This window comes from Podarcis liolepis, assembly GCF_965112155.1.
Source record: "Podarcis liolepis genome assembly, chromosome: W".
NCBI classification, from domain to species: domain Eukaryota; kingdom Metazoa; phylum Chordata; class Lepidosauria; order Squamata; family Lacertidae; genus Podarcis; species Podarcis liolepis.
Genome location: NC_139568.1, coordinates 10858668 through 10883593, shown reverse-complemented (window position 1 = coordinate 10883593; position 24926 = coordinate 10858668). Strand labels below are relative to the sequence as shown.

General features: G+C 41.0%; 1 protein-coding gene across 8 annotated transcripts in view; it reads right to left on the bottom strand.

The window, feature by feature from the left end:
* Nucleotides 1–24926, bottom strand: part of LOC310697670 (far upstream element-binding protein 3-like) — a 395403-nt gene that overhangs the window by 214 nt on the left and 370263 nt on the right. For 4 of the 8 annotated variants that reach the window (XM_083484354.1, XM_083484355.1, XM_083484351.1 and 1 more), the window contains one exon: nt 7518–7645. In XM_083484354.1, the coding sequence (XP_083340480.1) occupies nt 7518–7645 (128 nt within the window). Of the gene's footprint in view, nt 1–3645; nt 5223–6205; nt 6670–7517; nt 7646–24926 lie in introns of those variants that run through there. The other 4 variants (XM_083484353.1, XM_083484356.1, XM_083484357.1 and 1 more) reach the window with 2 other exon arrangements.

Genomic DNA, 24926 nt, shown 5'->3' with positions numbered 1-24926 from the left:
GTAGCAAGATCTGGTTCACCCCTTCACACAAACCATTCTGCCATGGTGATCTTGGGGTACTAACATCATGCTGAATGTCTTAGTCAGGAAACTCTCAAAACCTGTTGAACAAAAGACTCCTCCCCGATCTTGGAAAAGAGAATCAATTTGCACATTATGAACACTTTTCAACCATGCACAAAATTCCTTAAACTTGGTTAGGGCTTGATCCTTTTGTTGCAGCATATACACCCAAGTAAATCTGGAAAAAGAATCAATCAAAACCAGAAAATACTTAGCATTGCTTCTAGAGGGAGATAGAGGACCAACTGAATCAGCGTGCACCTGCTGATAAGGTTTTATAGCTTTCCCCCCAGACAATTTCCCTCTGGGAGCTACCTCAACCTTTGTTTCTGCACATGACTTGCACTTCATGTGATCCTTATTTTCAGACATAACATATGTTTCATTTTTCACCACATCACCACCACCACCACCACATGATAGTAAATACAATCCATTTACATTATAGCCGTACAATATGTTCTCATTGTTCTTGCTAATGATGCACTTCTCTTTACTGAAGGCAACAGTAAAGTCTTGCGAAGTAAGCTGGGAAATGCTGAGTAGATTATCAGCCAAACCAGGAACAAAAAGTACATTTTGCACAGTTGTCCAGACGCTCTGAAGGTTAATAGTACCAACACCTTCACTCTGCAAGCGATGACCATCTGCCTGAAGTACAGTCCCTTGTTGCGCCTTAAAGGTGACAAACAGGTGTCGGTCACAGCATAGGTGTCTTGATGCCCCAAAATCTATTATGAACACATTCTGGGCTTTTGGGTTGGTGCTTTGCATGATCAAAGCCTTTGCCTGGGTAGAACTGGGCTGGGCTTGACCCTTGCCTTTGGCCCCTCTGTCCTTGAAGCTCTTGGTAGCTTCCTTGGCTTTTGGGCGCTTTCTACAATCCTTTTGCAGATGCCCGTTCTCACCGCAATTGTAGCACTGCTGTGCTTTCAAAGCTGTGGCACTTTCTGCACTCTGTGCCACCGACTGGGGTGCTTTAGAAGCAACAGCCTCCCCCTGATCATTAGCAATAGCCTTCCTGCGGTCAGACTCATTGAGCAGGACAGAGCAAACACATGAAACAGATAAATCAGCAGTTGGCAGAACAGCCAGCTGAGATGTGACAGCTGAGTAACTGTCGTCCAGGGAATTCAAGATCATAAAGCAAAAAAAAAAAGACTCTGGAAGTGCGACTTCCCTCTGCACCAGCTGCTCCCTTAGGTATTTCATCTGCGTCAGATGCCTTTGGAGCTCTCCCCCAGGCTGTAACGCCATCTTGGACAGCCTCTGGAAATGAAGCAACGCTGATCCCGCAGCTACTCTCAGATGTGCCCCTCAAAGAGCAATCGACACATCTTGAGCTGACCTCTTCACCTGAAGATGGATCAGCTGCTGATCACGTACAGCCAGTGTGAGCGTAGCTCTAGCCTGTTGATCTGCCTTCCTCCACCTTTGGGAGGGCTGGGCTGGCAGACACCTGTGTGCCAAAGGTCAACCGTGTGCCAAACACCCTGTTTCAGCAACAAAGCCTCAACCTTGAGATTCCAGGTAGCATAATTATCCTTCGTTTAAAGAGGACATGAGGAAATTCCCAATCCTTGTAATAGATCCCTCTCTGGCTCTTTTACTTCAGCCGGGGAAATTCCACAGCAAACAGTCATAAATCTTGCAAGCGGCTTACCAAGCTCCACTCGCTGAACTGAGAGGTTACATACCTCATTAAATCACTGAGACAGGACTCAGGACACTCTGCAGCACACTCCAGAGTCGGAACCAATACGCTGCTCCACTCTGGGCTTTGGTACCGATGTCGCAGCTCCACTCTGGCACCCATAACCATGTTGGTTTGTATTTCCCTCACTGTGCAGCAAAATGCTTGTCACAAGACAATTGTTTACATTCCACAGTCAGAGTTACTGTTGGATTCCCACGGGAATGGGAGACTGGATGTGACGTACACTGGTTTCCTGTTTTTCACTGTTCTCTTGGTGTTCTTTGTTTCCGAGATGAGGTTGCTTCTCTGCTCTCACAGAGGCAAGATGCATGTTTGTATGCTCTCAGCATAGAGTGGAAATAAAGTTAAGAATGTGGTACATACTGCTTATCCTTCTGCTGTGTGGACTACTCCGCTTGGGCTCAAGATAAGACGAGCCTGTATCAGCTTCAGATGGGCCGAAGCTGGTCAAAATCTCACAAACCATTGTCAGAACACGCCTGGGGGGCACACGCAGCCCCCGGAATGAGACAGACCTCTCCAGCCGTCTTCCTGATGAAGTGCAGCCCGGGACGTTCACAAATCAGTCCTGGTGTGCACCAGCAACACATATCTAAAGACATATCTAAAGACGTGCACACTCTATCAGCAGAGTATAGCAGAAACGATCGTGGAGCGTGAGTGTAGCATTGTAACTGATTTATTAAGCAATATATACAGGACAAAGCAACCATGGCATCCTCTCTCTTCTCTGAGAGAAAGAAGAAGAAGAAGAGTTTGGATTTGATATCCCGCCTTTCACTCCCCTTCAGGAGTCTCAAAGCGGCTAACATTCTCCTTTCCCTTCCTCCCCCACAACAAACACTCTGTGAGGTGAGTGGGGCTGAGAGACTTCACAGAAGTGTGACTGGCCCAAGGTCACCCAGCAGCTGCATGTGGAGGAGCGGAGACACGAACCCGGTTTCCCAGATTACGTGACTACCGCTCTTAACCACTACACCACAAAAGTACAGTACAGCGGAAGAGATAAGACTGACTTCCGTTCTCAGACTTTCCAAGCCTAGAAAGTAAACACAGACATGTGATGTAACAATCACACATCCAGCAACAAAGGAGCGAAATGCTAACCAGAGTGTCAAAGAAGAACTAATCTCCAGGAAGAAATTTTATGCTGCCAAGGATTTGGGGAAACACAGCAATATTTTGCAACGTAATCCAAACAACAATCAACTCATGGAACATGCCTATTATGTTCAATGGGGCTTACTCACAAATAAGTGGGACCAGGATTGCAGCCTTGAAGTTAGAAGAGCAACAGTTGGGATGGAGGAGAGTGAGAGTCATAGACAGAGAAAATGCCACCCCATCCACCCTCAAGCTTGACTTGCGAAGAGCAGCAGGAAATAATCAGAAGAGTTTTCTGCTTATAAAATGCTTCCTTTGAGGAGCTGTTTCTTTGCCCTGGGCCTGGGGCATTCCATAACCACCACAGCACATGGGGGGGGGGGAGCATGGAGGAAAAGGAAAAAACATTGGTGTAACATTGAAACAGAGTTCACAAGGGATGAAAAGGACTGGTTGGGAACTAGCAGCCACTACAGTATAGCTGTATAAGAATAATAATAATATAATAATTTATTATTTATACCCCGCCCATCTGGCTGGGCTTCCCCAGCCACTCTGGGCGGCTTCCCAAAAAATATTAAAATACTATAATACATCAAACATTAAAAGCTTCCCTAAACAGGGCTGCCTTCAGATGTCTTATAAAAGACTCTCACCAGCAAGTCACACACACAAACAAAACATGTCCCACTTCCTCCGGAAAACTAAAACGGAAGATGGGGGTTACTCTTTTCAGGAAATGGAGCAGTGATCAAACAGTCTTAATACTTAACCCACAAATTGCCTTGTGGATTGGTTTTTATTATTATAGAGATTGTGAAATGCAACTGTCCGTCAAATAAAATGAACAATTTTTGTTTGTTTAAAACACATCATGCTCAACATTCTCTAATTGTGTTTCCGTATAGTTAGACATTTCAAGTATTATAAAGAAATCAGGGGGAGGGGGAAATAACCTAGATCAATAACTTTAGTACAGTTCAAAATAAAATGTCCTGCAGGTCAATCAAAAATGTCAAGAAAAAATAGCTTTACTTTCTTTATTATTATTTTTTCTCCTTTAAAAATACACTTATCTGTACAAGAAAGTACTACAGGTAAACACTGGAAATCATATTATCCCCTTTATTAAATCAAAAGATTATTTATTGGCATACCTGGGGTTAATACTAGATGTCACTTTTATTTTATTTCTCTAGGTAATTTTTTTGACAACTATTAAGATAACAAAATACTTAAAAACAAATAAAAATGGGGAGGGAGAAGCAACACACACCAACCCTGGAATTAAAAAATAGTTACTACTATTTTATATGACTCAATGTTCCACAGTTTTTGTTAAAGGTACTAATAATAGCAGTTTCATCTTAATATTAAAAATAACAGTATTTATTTCTGAAATAGACAAAAGGTATTTTGTTTTTATTTTTTATTTTTTTAGACAAAGCTTGGAGGTCTTAGATACACAGATGCAACCAGAAAATGGAAAATGTGGAAAGCAAACCAGAATTGCTAAAAAAATTAAACACATCATTTTTTATATTATCCCTTTAGATTTCTAGAAATTATACAGCCGTCACTACAAAAATTTGCCCGCTAATAACCACCTTGACAGTAAACAGTAACCATCCTGACAAGAATTCACACAATTAATTATAATAACATACTATAGTTCAGTTTTTCTTTTTCTTTTTTAAAAAAATGCAATATAATCAAAAAGAAAGCAAAGGTACAAGAAATTAGTAGTAAAATATTTAATAAATTTACATATTTAAGAATTTTTAAATACTGTTTTTTATAATTTCCCATTTTTTATTTTTAAAATTTGTTACATATCACCTAAGACTTCCAAGCCTTTTTCTGCTACAACAGAAAAGAAAGAAAGAAAAACCACTTGTTGAAATCTCACAGCTCTGGGGTAAGATTAGATGACAGTTATTCTTCTCTCCTCCCACCCCAAAATACAGATCCAAGAGTTTTGCTTGCTTGCTTTCTCTCTCTCTCTCTCTCTCTCTTTTTCCTTATAAATTTGGAAAATCAAAAAAGCCCCCCCCAAAAAAAAACAACAACAACCGAAAAATAAAAGATTACCCAGCAAAGTCCATAAAGTTTAGTACATTACTAATTGTTCCTCATTCTTAGAAAAAAGTTCAGTATAGATTATCCTAACAACTAGTGTTTCACACACAAAAAACCCAAGAGTTCTTCATCAAAATGTTGCAAATCTAGAAACCCTCTGTTACAAAAAGGTTAATTTCCACAATGATTATGAGAAAGAAAGAGAGAAAGTGGTTGGGGAGGGAAATGAAGACGAGTCAAGGATGTAGTTCTACTGTTCCTGCAAAGAGTAGAAAAAGACAAAATGAAAAATCTGTGTTAAGAAGGAAAGAGAACTTTCAGGAAATAATTAAAACAAAATAACTTGTGGCTGAATCAAACCAAAGGGGCTAATTTGGATTAGAAGTAGCTAAACTGTGATGTTGAACTACAATTCCCATCAGCCTCGAGCGAGCATAGCCAGTGGTCAGGGATGATGGGAGCTGTAGTCTAGCAGCAACTAGAAGGCTACAGGGTCACCATTCCCTGATCTGAGAAGCAACATTACCTGCTGCATGCAAGAGATTAAAGAGGCATTCCCACAAGATAGAGGAGTGGCGGGGGTGGGGGAATGCCTCTTCTTAGATCAGGTTCCTGACCAATGGTCCAGGGATGGTGGGTGTTGTAGTCCAGCAACATCTGGAAAGCCACAGGTTCTCTCCACTCTACCCCAGTTTACCATAGTGGCCTGCCAGATGCCTCTAATTCCCCTACTCCAACTGTGTGCTCCCAGCAACTGGTGTTCAGAGGCAAAGCCCTCATGTTGAGAAGCATTGTTCCCTGAGCACCATTTGCATGAGTGGGCTAGCTAACAGTGGAGCAAGGCTGTGGCTTCTGTGCCTTACAATCACAGGCAGCTTTTGGATCTCGGAAGAGGTGTCTACTAATGGAAAAGGAGTTGGGGGACCCTCCATAAAAGAGTGAAAGGTGGCCCATCTAGCTCAATATAGTCTACCCTAACCAGCAGCAACTCTCCAGGGGTTACACAGGCAGGGAGTCTCTCTCTACTCTATCTAGAAATGCCGAGGATTGAACTTGGAATATTCTGCATGCAAGAAAGATGCTATAAACACTGAGTGGTGTCCTCCTCATTAAAAGGGGTAGCCTTCTACTAAATCAGATTATTGGGTCCATCTAGTTCAGTACTGTCTGCCCTGACTGGCAGCAGCTCTCCCGGCAGGAGACATTTGCAGCCCTACCTGGAGATGCCAACGGGGATCAAACATGGGGCCTTCTGGGTGCAAAGCAGATGTTGTACCACTGAGCTATGGCCCCTCTCTCTAGGGGCCACAAAGAGGTGGAGAATGGGCAAAAATCATCCCCTACGCTTTTGTTAGCAGAGACCACCATTGGCTTCTCCACAGAAATGTAAGGAGCTGGTAATTATCAGTATTTCATGTTATCTCACACCACCTTAAAAGGCAAAGAGTAAGAGCAAAGCATTGACTCCAATTTTAATTCAGAAAATGTGAGCGCAAATGAACCTGAGCTCTCATAAATCTGAGAAATGCAGAATCTGCTGCTTGCCAGTATGCAGCTCATTACTTGGAAATGTACGTTACACTGTTACAGTTTTGACTTTGCTTTCACCAGATCCGGAAGAGGCTAAACTAAGTTTGGGAATCATAACCTAAGAACAATGGCCCATCTAGTCCAGCCTCCTGATCTCACAGTGGCCACCTGGATGCCTGTGGGAAACCAGAAAACAGGGTTTCAACACAAGAGCACTCGCCCCTCTGTGGTTTTCAGCAACTGGTATTTGAAAGCACTGCTGCCTCCAACTGTGGAGGCAGAGCATAGTCATCATGGCTAGTAGCTATTGATAACCCTCTCTTCCATGAACTTGTCCAATATTATTTTAAAACCATCCAGCTTAGTGGTCATCACTTCCTCCTGTGGGAGCTAGTCCCATAGTTAAACTATGCACTGCGTGAATAAGTCATTTTCTTTTATATGCCTTGAATCTGACAGCATTCCAACATTCAGCTGCACTGTTTGCCCATGAGTCCTAATGTTATGAGAGAGGAGAAAAACTTAAGTTTTAAGTTTAAATTAAGTTAAACTAAGTTTGGAATACAGTCGTCCGGTGTGACTTCAGAATCCCTTCCAAGCAACCAAGGTAGAAAATGTTGCAAAAACTTTGACTTGGTTCTCTTTTTTTAGGGGGGTGGGAGTGGCCACAAGCAACATAAGAAGATACAGTGGTACCTCGGGTTACATACGCTTCAGGTTACATACGCTTCAGGTTACAGACTCTGCTAACCAAGAAATAGTACCTCGGGTTAATAACTTTGCTTCAGGATGAGAACAGAAATCGTGCAGCGGCAGTGCGGCAGACCCCATTAGCTAAAATGGTACCTCAGGTTATGAACAGTTTTAGGTTAAGAACAGACCTCCAGAATGAATTAAGTTCTTAACCCGAGATACCACTGTACACAGGGCTAGGTGCTTCTGTTTAATTGTTTTCAAGGCTGAACTGAACAAGGAACAGTTGTCAGTAAGGGGGATGCAGATACGGCAGAGAAGCGAGACTCACCTGGCTGTGAGTCTGAGCTTGTCCTAATGTCTGGCCATAATAAGCAGCCTGCTGTCTGTAATACTCTGCCCAGGCCATTGTGTAGTCGGGCTGGGAGCTGGCTTGAGACACAGCAGTGGCAGCATGACCTGGAGGGGAAAAAGAACAACGCACTCAGAGAAAGCCAATTGTCAGAGGAATCAAGTAAGAAAATTTCCAAATGCAGTCAACAAACCTAGATCCCCCCTGCCCCCTTTCCAAATGCAGGACCCCAGGGCAGACCGTGCTTAATTGTGATTAGTTGCCCGCAACCCCTGGTTAAGATCACAAACATTCACACTGAGAATGTCCACTGTCTGAAACCCTGGAGAGCATCTGACTCATTCTAAGGCAGCTTTCTACATTCCTTTTTAAATCATTCTCACAAGGAATAGAAATCTTTATTTTTAGGGAAAGGGCCATAGCTCAGTGGCAGAGTGCATGCTTTGCATGCAGAAGGTCCCAGGTTCATATTCCAATGACTCAGGCACCAAATACCTGAATAATAATAATAATAATAAATTTTATTTATATACCACCCTCCCCAGCTGAAGCCGGGCTCAGGGCGGCTAACAACAATAAAATAGTGCAACATTCTAAAAACATGTAATTATAAAAATTAATTAAAATCCAATTGATGGCAACCATTAAGCCTAAGTTCTGTAAAGATTGCCAAAGGAGGGAGTCAGGCTGCGCCCTGACCAAAGGCCTGGTGGAACAGCTCTGTCTTGCAGGCCCTGCAGAAAGATGTCAAATCCCGCAGGGCCCTAGTCTCTTGTGACAGAGCGTTCCACCAGATTGGATCCGCAGCCGATAAAGCCCTGGCTCTAGTTGAGGCCAGCCTAACCTCTGTGGCCTGGGACCTTCAGGATGTTTTTATTTGAAGACCGTAAGTTCCTCTGTGGGACATACCAGGAGAGGCAGTCCCGTAGGTACGGGGGTCCTAAGCCGTATAGGGCTTTAAAGCTTAAAACCAGCACCTTAAACCTGATCCTGTACTCCACCGGGAGCCAGTGCAGCTGGTATAGCACCGGGTGAATGTGATCTCGCAGCGAAGACCCCGTAAGGAGTCTCGCTGCGGCATTCTGCACCCGCTGGAGTTTCTGGGTCAGTCTCAAGGGCAGCCCCACGTAGAGCGAGATACAATAATCCAGTCTGGAGGTGACCGTCGCGTGGATCACAGTGGCTAGGTCAGGGCGAGAGAGATAAGGAGCCAACTGCTTAGCTTGGCGGAGGTGGAAAAATGCCACCTTTGTTATAGCTGCAATCTGCGCCTCCATGGAGAGGGAGGTATCGAAGATTACACCCAAACTCTTAACGGACGGTGCTGGCACTAATTGCACCCCCGCAAGAGATGGGAGTTGCCCCCTCAATCCCATATCGTCCCGTCCCAGCCAGAGGACCTCTGTCTTTGAAGGATTTAACTTCAACCGGCTCCCACGTAACCATCCAGCCACAGCTTCCAAACATCTGATCAGTGTGTCTGGGGCTGAGTCCGGATGGCCATCCATCAACAGATAGAGTTGGGTGTCATCAGCATACTGATGGCAGCCCAGAACAAAACTCCAGACAAGCTGGGTGAGGGGGCGCATAAAGATGTTAAAAAGCATCGGGGAGAGTATCGCACCCTGCGGCACTCCACACACCAAGGAGTGGCGCGATGACAATTCCCCCCAAGCGACACCCTCTGTCCCCAACCAGATAGAAATGACAATTCCCCCCAAGTGACACCCTCTGTCCCCGACCAGATAGAAATGAGCGCAGCCACTGAAGGACTGTGCCCTGGATCCCCACGTCGGCAAGGCGGTGGTCCAGGAGTTCGTGATCGACCATGTTGAAGGCTGCTGACAGGTCTAGAAGAAGAAGAAGAAAGATTGCCTCCTTTCCTACAGACCCTCTTGTCTGTTAAGATCAGCGGGGGGGGGGGTCTTATTTGATCCACCACCCTCAGAAGTTTGGGAGGTGGGAGAAGTGGGCTAGGAGAGGGCATTATCTGTGGCAGTCTCTAAGCTGTGGAAGGCCTTCCCCACTGAGGTGAATATTAAAGATGTGCCTCTTTATTCTGGCTTTTGACAACTTAAGGTGTATATTTTGGGGGAGCCACATTATTCCTTTGATGGTAAGTTGTTTTAAAATGTTCTTAATATTGCTTTTATATTGCTGTAACCTGCCCTGGGACTAGTGCTATGCAATAAATCACCATACCATTGTACTGAAATAACATTGTGATAAGTGTTTCAACAAGGCAATATTCCAATGAACAAAAGGTGGAGACTTAACAGCTTCCCAGGGTGTAGCTCAGCTGTACAATACTCCAGCTTTGCTTGCTCTCTCCCTCCTCCCTGAAAATAAATGAATATAAGCCCTCACACAAACCAGCAAACTCTTTCAGCTTCACCTGTATATTTCCACTTAGAGCTCAGTTAATTATGCAGAGCCTGCTAACAATCCAGGAGGAACGTCCCATAGCTAGACAAAAATCCAGCGGGGGGGGGGGGAGTAAACAAAGAACTCACACTCACTCCCACAGGTGAAAAAAAAAAGAGGGGGAAGAGTTTTTATTTTTATTTTCTGGTGGTGTTTATGTTGTTGGTTTCTCCTAAATTGCTCTCCTCCATATTAAAAAGGAAGGGCTAGTTAGTTAGTTAGTTAGTTAGTTAGTTAGTTAGTTAGTTAGTAAGTTAAAGGAGACTTATCTTTTTGCTTGCTTGCCCTCCCTCCCTTTGATAAAAAGGGAGAGATTGGCGGAATGAGGGCTTTTGGGGGGCCCTGGGGGGGATGGAAGGGAGAAGATTTAGCAGGCTACTTTATGCTGAAATAGGAGGTTGGATAATGTGTGAGAATGATGGGGAGGGTGCAAGCAAATGTGTGTCTACTCACAAGCAAGCCCTACTGAATTCAATGGGGCTTACTCCCAGGAAAGTAGAAGTAAGTTTAGTTGAACTCAGTGCATAGATTGTACTTAGATCTCTGAGTGGGGAAGCAGATGCAGCTTGACTAGTAAATCACTTGAACTATTCTTAAATTAGTTGAAAATATATTAAATATAATATATGGAAGTTTATTTAATATTTTTATTAAATCTACTACTTCCTTACATTTTAAGGCCCTCCACTGCCACAGGGAGCCTCATTAAAGCCCTCGGCTGCTGCAGGAAAGTGCAGCACACCCTCCGCCACCATGGGGAAGTATGGCAGGACCCTCTGCCACCACGGGGATGCCCAGCGAGGCCCTCCACCACCATAGATAGATAGATAGATAGATAGATAGATAGATAGAGATATAGATGTATATAGATATAGTGGTATTTAGCTGGTGATATATTGTGATGTTGAAAACCTGATATTGCCCAGCCCTACCTGGGACCTTAAGGTAAAGGTGGACAAAATAATAATAATATCACACCACCAATCCTTGAAGGAGCCCATGTTGCCACAGATGGTTCTCCCCCTTCAATCCCCACAACAACCCTGTGAGGGAGGCCCAGTTGAGAGGCAGTGACTGGCTCAAGGTCACCCAGTGAGAGAATTCCACTCTGCTACTTCGGACCCGTAGGGGAAGCGCCAAGGCTACGCGCTCCCCTGAAAAAGCCCCACAGAAGAGTGGGGTCTTGAGGGGACCAGCTGAAACGGGGGTAACTCGCCACAGCTTCTCTTTCTTCTTGCCACTGCATCAGCAGCGAGTGGGGGGGGGGCAGCAAGCGGCTTGAGTCCATTCACGGTGATATCGCAGTCCAGTAGCTGAAGCGACAAGTCGCCACCAAAAGCAGCAGACTTTCCAAACAAGGTAATTAATGCCAAAACGTTTTAGAATCTTATTTAATAAATTTGGACTTTTAAAGTAATTTGGTGAAGACGGAAACCAAACAGGAAGTCAACTTCCATTTTCTGACTGACAGGCTCTATAAGCAGGGATTTGTGAATGGGAGACGAGAGCCTTTCTACAGCCTTTTGAGCATCTTTTACACTATTAAGCTGCACTTTGGCAAGTAGTTAAAGATTCCTCTTCTCTTGGAATCAACTAAATTGGATGAACAATTGTCCTTTTGAATTTGGATTGAAGATTTTTGTGAATGGAAGGCTGGGTGAGCAAGTAATTAGCAGACAGGTTTGGAGATGGATTAAAACACAGACCTGGACAAGCATTCTTGGAATTAAGCTAAAAGGACCCTGGAACATTGCACGAACAACCTAAGCTTGGCAGGAGAACACTCTGTTGATCTTGGGGAGAAACTGTTGGAATTCATAGTCTATGTGCAGCTTGGCAAGTGAGCAATTAGCGTCTCTGCTACATGCTGGGGAGGAGGAGCACGGAAAGAATCTGCCTAGAGATAAGAGGACACAGTAACAGCTTGGTGATTGGCTGAGGTCTCCCATATAGGCAGCATGACCACAGTAATCAAGTTACTAGTCGTCAGTCTTTGTTCCTGATCGTCGTCCTGACTGGACAATCTTGAGAGTTGCCTAAGAAATGCTGCAATACTCTGCTAAGCTGTGCAGCAGGTGAAAGCACTTCAAAGGTCAACAGGCTTCAAAGTTTTAACAGAAACTCCAGAGAGGCAGAGTACCTGGAAGAGCAGGGGTTGGATTTGGAAGAAATTACCACACTGGTTCTTTCCATATTGATATTACACGAAGACCAGGGTACCACATTTGAAAATTTAAATATTGGAACTAGCCACCCATTGGATTATAATAACAACATCTGGATTACATCTGCCATTTCTATTTGCCATCTTCTGGATTATAAACCATATTGAGCTTATTTGGAATATACTTGGAACATTATTGGAATACAACCGCAAATACAAAATTGGAACCCGGAGAAAAAACGCTTAGTTCACCTACAGTACACGGATCAAAGTTCGTAAGCAGCTAATTTCAAGTAACTATTAAGTGACAGCAATACCGTGTTTATTTTCTTCTTTATTTTTTTCTTCCTCTCCTCTCTCTCTTTTTCTTCCTTTTATTTTCTACTTGTTGCTTTTAAACAATTTTAAATTTGCATTTTTGTTAAATACTTTTAATTTTGTGTATATAAAAGTTGTAGACTTGGTTTGTGTACAGATTAGACATTGTACCAGGGGGTGCCAGGCTTTTGGGAGGTAAAGAGGCGACTTTGCTGGTAGGCTTGGAAGCGGAACTTTCCAACTCTGAGCCTTCCAGTGAGAAAGAGATAAGACCAGGCAGCCCTAACCTTGAAGTTGGCGGGACTGAAGTAATTGTTTTGATGACAGTCATGGCGGAGAAAAGTAAACAAGAATCGACTATAGGAACAAGACAGAAAGAAGCAGAGAAAAGAAGGGCCTCTGCTCAGGAAGAAACAGAAAAAAATGGCCAAAGCAGATTTTTCAGAACTCATGGCTTTACATTTTGCAGAATTCAAACAGGGAATGGACCAGTCAATGGAGAAATTAACTAGGGAAGTAAAAGCTGACATTGAAAATAGTACTAAAGTGCTCTCACAGAAATTTGATAAACTAGATGAAAAAGTGAATTCTTTAGAAGCAAAAATTGAGAAATTGGAAAAGTCAGCAGGGGAGGTGGAAGATATTAAGACAGAACAAGGGGCGGTGGCAGGGGCTATGGGGGGGGGTCTCACTAATAGACAGAATGAGCTGGAAGAACAAATTCTTCTACTACAATTAAAACAGAATGCTAACACGGTTCGAATAAGGGGATACATGAAAAAGACCCATGTATCTAAAGATCATATACGGGAACTAAAAAACAAGAACTTGGGTCTGGAATTTATAGCCGCAGCGGCGGAAAAGAAAAGAGGGGTGGTAATTTATGTAAAACCAGTGTTAAGTCCACAACTAATATTTCAAGATGAGGAAGGTAGAATAGTAGGAGTAGAAATACAAATAAATCAAGAAAAGATAATAGTGGTATGCTCCAAATAGTGTATGCTCCAAATAAAATAAATCCGAATTTTACAGAAAACTGGAAGAGAAGCTTTGGGAATTCGAGAATGGAAAGATAATTATGATGGGAGATATGAATGGAGTTATATCTATTGAAATGGATAGAACTGAGAGAGGGGGGAAATCAAACTCAGGCATACTACCATTATCATTCTTCCAGTTGACAGATAATCTTAATTTATTCGATACCTGGAGATTGAAGCATCCCACTGAAAAGGATATTACTTATTTTTCCGAAGATAAAAAATCGGGAGGGAGAATAGATGCAATTTGGGCCTCTAAAAAATTGACATTGAGCTTGGTAAAAGCAGAGATTCTGAATAAATCTCTCTCAGACCATAATCCAGTTACTATACACATAAGATTTAAAAAACATACGAGAGGGAGGTGGAGGATGAATGATGAACTTTGGAGAGATGAGCAAAAGGTGAATAAAATGAGGGAATTGTTGAAGGAATTTTTCGAAATTAATGAGAGACATGGGACAGACAGGAAAATCATTTGGGATACCAGTAAAGCCTATATGAGAGGAATTGGAATACAACAAATGGCAAGAATAAGGAAGGATAAAGCAAAGGATACTATGGAAATAAATAAACACATAAGGGAGAAGGAAAAAGAACTGTTGAAAAATCCAAAACAAGAGAGTATAATCCAGAATATTAAAATTTTACAATCCCAATTAAATAATTTAATAAACAAAGAGGTAGAAAATAAGATTAAATGGACAAAACAAAGGTGTTTTGAATCGGCAAATAAACCCGGTAGGATGTTGTCCTGGCTAACAAAGGAGAAGCAAGTGGATAGGGTTATAAATAAGATTATTGTACAAGGAAAAGAAATTACAGACCCGGACCAAATAAAAATGATGTTTAGGAATTTTTATAAAAAATTATACGAGTTGGAAGACAAAGATGAGAATAAAATTAAAGAGTATGTAAGAGAAAACAAAATCCCTGAACTAGATGGCAAGGAATGTAGTAATTTAAACTCGTGCATAAGCTCAGAAGAAATAAGAGAGGTGATAAGGAAAATGGAAACTGGGAAATCACCAGGGCCAGACGGAATACCGATTACATATTACAAGAAACTAGAAGAAGTAATAATCCCTAGACTTAAAAAGATCATGAATGAGATAATGGAAGAAGGGAAAATTCCTGACTCTTGGCGCAAAGCGTGGATAACCTTATTACCAAAACAAGGAATGGACCCAAATATTATAAAGAACTACAGGCCAAGCGCTACCTTTTTCCTGGGACAATTTGGCTACAAAAACAACTACCCGTGAGCAGATCAAATTTGGACAATTGGACTTTAAACAACGATCTGTGAGTAGAACGGAAAATTGGATTAAGAAATTCCTATTTGGCACTAAAGCGGGAAGGTCTAAACAGGAAGCCAGCCTTCCGTTTCTTGTAGATAGATTAAAGCAAAGACATGGCAAACTAGAGTTTAGAAAATCGTTTGTAAAGGATCAACTTTCATCATATAAAACTACTGAACCCCCTTTGGAAGCAGGAGAAGAGGGGGGATTTTTTCCGGATTGTTTAAACCTGCAGAAGAGAGTGTAAAGAAAAGTAATTTTCCACCGCCTTGAACCTGGGAGCGGGGTGTCAGGACAGACGTTTTTGGGAAGTTCATTGACTATAGACAAATGTTTTTGACAGACAGTTAAAAGAAGAGAAACATAGTGATTCCATTGTTCTCTTTCGCATTTTAAAGGAACAAATATTGACAAAATATCTGAAAAAGGAAACTTTGTTGTTAGATCTGCTGTTAAAAAAAAAGAAAAAAAAGAAAAGAGATTGATACAAATAGAAGTTCTTCCCCTAGAGGGAGCTTGTGAAACTGTTATTAAATTTTAACTGAGGAGCTTCGCAGCTGCAAACAGATTAAGATCGTGGGAACAGACTTCTGACCTTGCATAACAATGTATTCAGAGGCTCTGGTGTGTGCTTTCTGCAAGACAAGTGCTTTATTGGAACAGTTACATGAGAAGATGGATTTGATGACTGTTGCGATTAGAAATTTTGGACAGGTAGTGGGTATCTATATAGAGCCCACACAGGAAGCAACTCAGGAGTGTGCTCTGACAGATCAGATGAGGGAGGAGGTTGTTGCTGGACCTCGGGTGGCAGAGATGGAGGGAGCTGTGGCCCAGCAGGAACATGAGTTGTTGGATCTGACAAATGAACTTGGAAAAAGCCAGATTTGGAGAGATAGAGTTTTGTTTGGCTTGGAGATGGGGGGCTGGATAGACCCCCCCTATGCAGGGATGTCTTGACTTTTCAAGTCTGGCAATGGGCCGTGAGGAGTTTGGGGTTGTGGGGGTCCTCAACTCTGGAGGGACCTTGAAACATGCTTTTAAATACCACATGGAGCTCAGTGCGGACTATGGAAAAGGAGCTGATCTGTCGAGAAGGGACAAAAATACTGTCAAATTGGAGTTTCCACGAGTGAAAGGACCAGGAGACAAAGTAAAGTACAGGTATAAATATGAAGAAGATCTGCGGAAGGGACATGGAAGAGACTTAAGGGCCTCGGACATAAGATTACCAGGTTAATGAACTAGATGGATGGGATAGAAAGGACTGACAAAACCCGGGACCAGGAGGAAGAGACGTTGGATGCAGATTGGAAGAAAGTTTTAAAAAAAAATTATTTAGGATTGTTCTGTAAAATTAATGAGTATTAGAAAAATGTTGGAACGAAATTATTTGGCTTTAGCAGAAATGATAAAAAGAACTATGCAAGAATATGTTATGGTTATGAGAAATTGGTATAAATAAGATTTAAGTTTTAAGTTTTAGGGTTTTTTATAGTAAGATAAGGTTAAAATAGATTAAGGTAATTTAATGACAGAATATTATGAAAAATGGGAAGGATTTGCTGTGATAATTAATAACTAGAATACAAAAAAGGGAGGTGTGAGGAGGTCGATGAAATAAGGTAATGACAGTTAAGGATTTGAGAATATTGGATCTGTTTTTAAATTTTTGTGGTTTACTTTTGTTTTTTGATTTTGATGTGTTATGTGTTTTGGTTTTGCTTTTTGCTTTTGATTTTTATTGTTTGATTGCTGTTTGTTTTTCCCTTGTTTTTTTCTTCTTCTCTGTTTCTTTGTTTTTTCTGTAATTTTAAAATGCTTAATAAATATCTTTTTTTAAAAAAAAAAAAAAAGACAGTGTGGCCTGGAATTTTCTGGTCCACACTGTGGAAAGTTTGAAACTTAGGAACAAAATTTCGAATGGTATTAAAGCGATATATGAAAACCAGAAAGCTAAGCTAATAATTAACAATGAAATAACTGAAGAATTCCAAATTGAAAGAGGCACCAGACAAGGATGCCCTCTATCCCCACCTTTGTTTATTATGACGCTGGAAACACTCCTAATAGCGATAAGAAAGGACCCAAAAATCAAGGGGATTAGTCTAGGTAACAGACAATATAAAGTCAAAGCGTTTGCGAACGATGTAATCATTACTAGAGAAAACCCAGAAGAAAGTATACCAGAAGCACTAAAGAAATTGTTTGAATATGGAGGAGTATCAGGCTTTAAGTTAAATAAAGAAAAATCTAAATTACTAATGAAAAATATGGGGGTAAAGGAACAGGAAGAACTGGAAAGAGTAACAGGCCTTAAAATTACCACGAAAGTTAAGTATTTGGGGATCTGGATCACAAATAAAAATACCAATTTGTACAAGGATAACTATGTGAAGAAGTGGAAGGAAATAAAAGGACATCTAAATAAATGGAATAAATTGAACTTGTCCTTATGGGAAAGGATATCCTTGATAAAAATGTCAGTTCTACCAAAAATGCTCTTCCTTTTCCAGACGATCCCAATAATTATCAGGACAAAATGTTTTAAAGGTTGGCAAAGGGATCTTTCTAATTTTATCTGGCAAGGTAAGAAACCAAGAGTAAGGTTCAAAGTTCTGATGGAGCCGACGACTTCCGGTCGGTGCCAGCGCTTAATGGCGGTCCTACCTCCGAGCTCCGGAGAAGGACTGCTTCGCAAGTTCGGGTCTTACCCGCTACGGCGAGCGGGGGACCCCTAAAATCTCAGGCGCTGAAGCCTGAGAACAAGGAGACTCGGTGGGCACCTTTGCGCCCCCCGGTACCGTGAAAGAGCCTTTTTAAAGGCTACGGATCGACATCGGGAGTGAGCGCGGTGCTGAGAGTCGCTACCCAGCCTGCGAAGTGAAGCCGCGTCGCCATAAGCGGAGAGCGCCGATTCCTTCCTGAAAAGAAAATTTGGACTGATTTCCCGTGAGTAAGAATTGAAAAGCAACTGGGACTCTTTAAATCTTGAAAATTGAGCTAAAAGCGGGGAGATTAAATCAAGGAAGTCTGCCTCCCCCCGACTGCATGAAAGTGAAAGCAACGGAACTCTAAACTTGCATCCGTTGAAACCCGCTTTTTAATTAACTAAACCGGACATTGAGACTTTAGATCTCCCCTCTAGCTGGCAGGGCAGAGGGGAGGTGAATGAGACTCTAATAACTGCATGATTTATTTGAAGTAAAATCCTCTGCCGTCTCATCTATTGAAAGTACGGAACGGTCTGCCTTTCAGAACAACAGGACACTGAACTGATTTCTCCCTGCAAAGTGAGACTGTGATACAAAGTTTACATAGTGACTGGTTACATTATACTACAAGAAGAAACAGTGTAAATTGGGTAACTGTGGCAATTTGCAGTTACAGTTTTCAATAATACTGACTTTGACTGTGCTAATCTCTTTTTTTTTACATCTTTGGACATTCTCTTTTGCTTTTGTACTTGGATAATTTGCTTTATGGCCATTTTGACTTGCTCCCCCTAGAGGGTAAAGTAAACCTTGGCACGGCTTAGGACAGTGGAATTTTCCAACGGGAAATAGTTCCCGTGGGAATTGACCTTGACATGAGTGGCTCACAAGAAGAGATAGTTACAAGAGCCAAAATCAGGCAACAACAGCAACAACAACAGCTGCAACAGCAACCAAAGAAAAGAGGCTCAATCTCAGCTGCTACTGCAGGACCAGCAGGAATAACAGAACAAGAAAAGGGAGCAGCTGCTTCTATGGAAGCTGTGACAGATGCTCTGCTTAAGATAAACCAAACTCTGGAGTCTTTGACAAAACAGACTTCAGAAAATACACAAAAATTATCAGAAATATCATTAAGGTTAAACCAGAATACAGAATCTATAAATAAACTTGTAGAGGAAAACGCCACCACGCGTAAAATTGCCGAAGATGCCAAAGCTACTGCTGGAGAAATGCAAGAGAAATTAGAGCCGATTGCTAAGAAGGTTTACGAACACGACGCAACTTTGGCCTTGTGGGAGTTACAGAGAAAAGAGAGAAATTTGAAATTAAGATCGATTCCGGAGAACGAGAGAGATAACCTTGCGGAATACTTGACACGGGAGTTTGCGGACTGCTGGGATCTGGAGGAAGACGAGTTCAAAATTACAACAGCTTTTAGACTGGGTAAGAAGCAGGATAGAAAGACTCCGAGGGACTGCCTGATCACATTTAGATCTAAGGAGGAAAGAGACAAAATATTAGGACTACATTTTGAAAAGGCTCTCCAAATTGGTAACTCAGCTGTACAGATATTTAAGGACATCCCAAAATATATTTTGGATTTAAGAAATTTCTACAAGGATTTGGCTCTCTTGTTAAAGAAAAATTCTATCCGCTTTAGGTGGGAATTCCCACAAGGACTGTCATTTGACTACAAGGCAAAGAAGGTGAAAATAAAGACAATTCAAGATAAAGACAAATTTTTGGCAAGATACCAGGAGGACCTACAGAAGGGGACTGTGGACGTACTTGCAGAACAGAGGAGAGCACTGGATATCCTGAATCTCTCGATTGGACAAAAACCACCACCATCAGAAGAAGAGCAACAACTTGGAGCTGTTGGAGGAGCCTCAGGAAAATAGCAAGATGGCTCTGCAATTCCTTAGTTGGAATTGTAATGGGCTCAATGGGCCTTTGAAGAGAAGACAAGTATTTCATATATTGAATAGAGAACAACTGGACTTGATATGCCTACAAGAAACTCACATAACCAGAGCCCACAGGAGATTACTTACAAATAAAAGGCTAGGACAAGAATTTATTTCATCAGACAAAGTTAAGAAGAGAGGAGTTGTAATATATGTGAAGGAGAAATGGGCTCCAAAAATGATATTCAAAGATGATCAAGGGAGATATTTGGCTGTGGAGATACAAGTACAAGGAGAAAAATTTTTAGTTGTTGGAATTTATGCACCAAATGAAGGCAAATCTGACTTCTTTAAGAGACTTCATGAAACCTTGACGGACTATCTGGATTACAATATGATAATCATGGGAGACATGAATGGCGTGGTCTCCACCAATATGGACAAGGCACAAAGACTAACAGTTACCAAAGAAGGGAGACTCCCTAAGACTTTTTTTGAAATGACCGAAAACATGGACTTGATAGATATTTGGAGAACAAGGAACCCTCTGGAGAGAGAGGGAACCTTTTTCTCCCAAGCAATGATGACCTGGACCAGAATTGATCAAATCTGGATTACTAGTGGTATGGCTCCAAAGATTAAGAAAGTGGAAATCTGCCCAAAAACTTGCTCCGACCATAACGCCGTGAAGATGGAGATGAAACTTACAATAACTGGTCAATTCAGATGGAGAATGAATGACACCCTCTTTCGAGACAAGGAAATCCTCACGAAGGCCCAGAAGACTTTAAAAGACTATTTCGAAATAAATATGAGGGCCGAAGTGGAGAAAAGAGTGATCTGGGACGCAAGTAAAGCGGTGATGAGAGGATTCTTGATTCAGCAAAATTCAATAAAGAGGAAAAAGCAAGCTGAGAAAAAAGAAAAGATTTTGGAAAAGATAAAGGAAGGTGAGACAAAACTAAGAACAAAACCAAAGTCCCAGGAGATTTTAAGAGAGATTAAGTTATATCAAACACAATATATGGAATTGATGAACCAAGAGATTGAATGGAAGATAAAACAAATGAAGCAAAAGACCTTCGAATCAGCAAATAAATGTGGTAAACTTCTGGCATGGCAATTGAAGAAAAGGCAGAAATTAAACACAGTTACAAGCCTAGAGGTGGATGGAAAAAATATATCTAAACCCAATGAAATTAGAAACTGTTTCCTGAGTTACTTTAAAAAACTTTACACCCAAGGCCCGCAAAACGAAGAAGACATAGACAAATTCCTCGATAAATATGGATTACAAAAAATCTCTCATCAAAGTAAGATGGATTTGAACCAGAGAATCTCAGAACAAGAGATAGAGGCTGCCATTCAGAATATGCAACTGGGCAAATCTCCAGGACCAGATGGACTGACTTCTAGATACTACAAATCGCTGAAGGAATGGCTGATTCAACCACTAAAGGAAGTTTGTAATGAGATACTTGAGGGAAAAAAGGCACCTGAATCGTGGAAAGAAGCATATATTTCACTCATACCAAAGTCAGAGACTGAAAAGACCCAACTTAAGAACTACCGCCCAATATCATTACTTAATGTGGATTACAAAATCTTTGCAGACATTTTGGCAAAAAGATTTAAAAGAGTGTTGATGGAGAAGATTCATAAGGACCAAGCAGGCTTTCTCCCTAAAAGACACCTGGCAGACAATGTAAGGAATGTAATAGACATTCTGGAAAAGCTAGAGGTGAATATAAACACTAAAGCAGTATTGATTTTCGTTGACGCAGAGAAAGCCTTCGACAATATCTCTTGGAGTTTTATGATAAAGAATCTTCATGGGATGGGGGTAGGTCAAGGTTTTGAAAATGGTATGGCTGCAATATATTCTGAACAAAAAGCTAAATTGATTGTGAACAATGTAGTGACTGAGGAACTTAAGATAGAAAAAGGAACAAGACAGGGGTGCCCAATTTCCCCATTACTTTTTATTTCAGTTCTGGAGGTGTTGCTGAATATGATAAGGAATGACCAGCGGGTTAAAGGAGTGCAGGTCGGAGCTAAACATTACAAGTTAAGAGCGTTTGCAGATGACCTAGTATTGACTTTGCAAGAGCCAAACACTAGTACGAAAAAGGTCTTAGAAATAATACAACAGTTTGGCCAGGTAGCTGGATTTAAGTTGAACAAACAAAAAACTAAAGTTTTAGGGAAAAACCTAACAGATATGGAAAAGGAGAAATTCCAAGAGGAGACAGGGTTGACAGTGGTCAAGAAGGTGAAATACCTAGGGGTTTACTTAACATCTAAAAATGTGAATTTGTACAAGGACAATTATGAAAAATGTTGGTCAGAAATTAAAAAAGATCTAGAAATATGGTCAAATTTGAAATTGTCAATGTTAGGCCGAATCGCTGTGATCAAAATGAATGTTTTGCCTAGAATGCTATTTTTATTTCAGACCTTACAGATTCTTGACAAGATGGAATGCTTCAAGAGGTGGCAGAAAGACATCTCGAAATTTGTCTGGCAGGGCAAAAAGCCCAGAATCAAATTTAAAATATTGACAGATGCTAAAGAAAGAGGGGGTTTTGCCCTGCCGGACTTAAAATTGTATTATGAGGCAGCAGCTTTCTGCTGGCTGAAAGAATGGATGCTCCTCGAGAACACGGACATTTTGGATCTGGAAGGTTTTAACAATGCTTTTGGTTGGCATGCATATCTATGGTATGACAAAGTTAATAGTGCCTTTAAAAACCACATTGTTAGAAAAGCATTAATTAATGTTTGGATAAGATATAAAGATCTATTGGAAAACAAAACCCCTAGATGGGTGTCACCAGTGGAGGCTAAAGCAGTGAAGAAACTCAATATGGAGGTCGGATGGCCGAAGTATTGGGAAATTTTAGAACAGGATGGAGATAAGTTCAAACTACAAAGTCATGAGAAATTGAAACATAAAGTACAAAATTGGTTTCAATATCGTCAAATAATGGAATTTTACAAACAGGACAGGAAAATTGGTTTCCAGGTGGAAAAATCAAAACTAGAAACCGAACTGTTAGAACCCAATACTAAGAATTTATCTAGAATGTATAACTTGTTGCTGAAATGGAGTACACAGGATGAAACAGTCAAATCGGCTATGATTAAGTGGGCACAGGATGTTGGACATAACATTATGTCAGCTGACTGGGAATGGTTATGGAACACCGGTATTAAATTTACGGCATGTAATGCCTTAAAGGAAAACATTATGAAAATGGTCTATAGGTGGTACATGACTCCAGTCAAGCTGGCAAAAATTTATCACTTGCCCGACAACAAATGTTGGAAATGTAAAGAGACTGAAGGTACCTTCTACCACCTTTGGTGGACATGCCCGAAGATTAAGGCCTTCTGGGAAATGATCTATAATGAAATGAAAAAGGTACTTAAATGTACCTTTCCTAAAAAACCAGAGGCCTTTCTCTTGGGCATGGTCGGCCAATTGGTGTCAAAGAAGGATAGAACTTTTTTTATGTACGCTACAACAGCAGCAAGAATACTTATCGCAAAGTACTGGAAGACACAAGATCTACCCACTCTGGAAGAATGGCAGATGAAAGTGATGGACTATATGACATTGGCTGAGATGACAGGCAGAATCCGCGACCAACGAAAAGAGACGGTGGAAGAAGAATGGAGGAAATTTAAAAGTTATCTTAAGGACTACTATAAACTTAATGAATGTTAAAATGTTATGGTTTTTAGGAACAAAGGGGTACAGTGATATAAGGCCAGAATATAAAGAGGATTAAGATGACAGAGGTTGGAAAGTAACAACTGGGAGTTGCTGTGAGATTTTGGACTTTGGGATGCAGAAAGGAGGGGTATGGGGAAGTCCAAGAAAAGAGGTTTATGAAAATATGTTTGAAATTATACGTGTATGTCTGTCTTTTTAAGTGTTTGTTTGTTTCGTAAAAACTTTGTAAAACCAATAAAAATTTTATTAAAAAAAAAAAAAAAACAAAGTTCTGATGGAGCCTAGAGAAAGGGGCAGGTTCACAGTCCCAAACCTCAAGCTGCATTTTGAGGCTGCATGCATGACATGGCTGAAAGACTGGATGTTACTGACAGATACCAAAATCTTGGACCTGGAGGGCTGGGACAAAGTTTTCGGGTGGCATGGCTACCTGGGTCACGATAAAATAAAAGCACATAGAGGATTCACTAACCATTTGGTGAGAAAGGCCCTATTCGAAGTCTGGGAAAGAAATAAAACAATAGTAACAGCCAAAACTCCCTGGTGGCTATCACCTATAGAGTCATCAGCCTTTCACAGAAGCACTATGAAAGATAGCTGGCTAACATATAGGGAACTCGTAGAAGAGATAAAAGATTGCCCAACAGTAAAGAAATTTGAAGAATTAAAAGAGTGGGGAGTGAATTGGTTAGAATATTTCCAATTAAAAACAATATTTGAGAAGCATAGTAAGCTTAAGGGGTTTGATAAAAAAATCTTGGTATGGGAAAAAGAAATTTTATATAACAACCAACAGACTCTCAATAATATATAAACTGTTACGAAATGGGAAAGTAGAAAAGGAGGAAAAAGGAGACGCTATTAAAAAATGGGAACAAGATCTGGGCCACCCAATTGAATATAATGAATGGGAAAGACTATGGACAAAAAATATAAATTTTACAGCATGTTACCTAATAAGAGAGAACTATATGAAAATGTATCACAGGTGGTACCTGGCACCAGAAAGCCTTGCAAAAATGAATAAAACATATAATAAGTGCTGGAGATGCAAGATACAAAAAGGAACCTTCTACCATATGTGGTGGACATGCCCCGAAATTGGGAAATTTTGCAGCATGATCCACAAAGAAATAAAGAACATATTAAGAATATCATATAGTAAAAGGCCAGAGGCATTCCTTTTAGGAATTTTAAATGACAATATTCCAAAAGACAAAATTATTTTTTTCTTATACGCAACGTCTGCAGCAAGAATCCTGGTGGCTAAGTACTGGAAAGGGAATCAGTTACCCACTAGGGGAGAGTGGCTATGTAAGCTCTCAGAATACTTAGAATTAGCCAAATTGACAGACATAATAAGACAAAAACCAAAAAGTGAAGTAAAAAAAGAATGGGAGTGCCTAAATGAATACCTCAAAAGTCAAGGTTTGAGGGCAGAAATCTGGCTGAGTCTGGAATAACCTTGTGAAGTGAAAGGATATGAAATTAGGATTTATATCTAGATGTTAGGATAGAGATGATAAAGAAAACAGGAAAACAGGAAGACACAATGAGAGATAAAGGAGGTGCTGTGGGATTGGTGGAAGTCAATGTCTTGTTGTTGTTGTTTTAGTGTTTATAATGTTAACTTGTAAGATATGGATTTGTTTTTGTTTTGTTTTTTTAAAAGTTTTTGAATGTTGATTTTTGTGTGTTGTGTATGTTGTGTGGAAAATAGGAACAGGAATTGGAGATAAGATGGCGGCGCGTGTAGATGCAGCAGCTGGTTGCTCCTC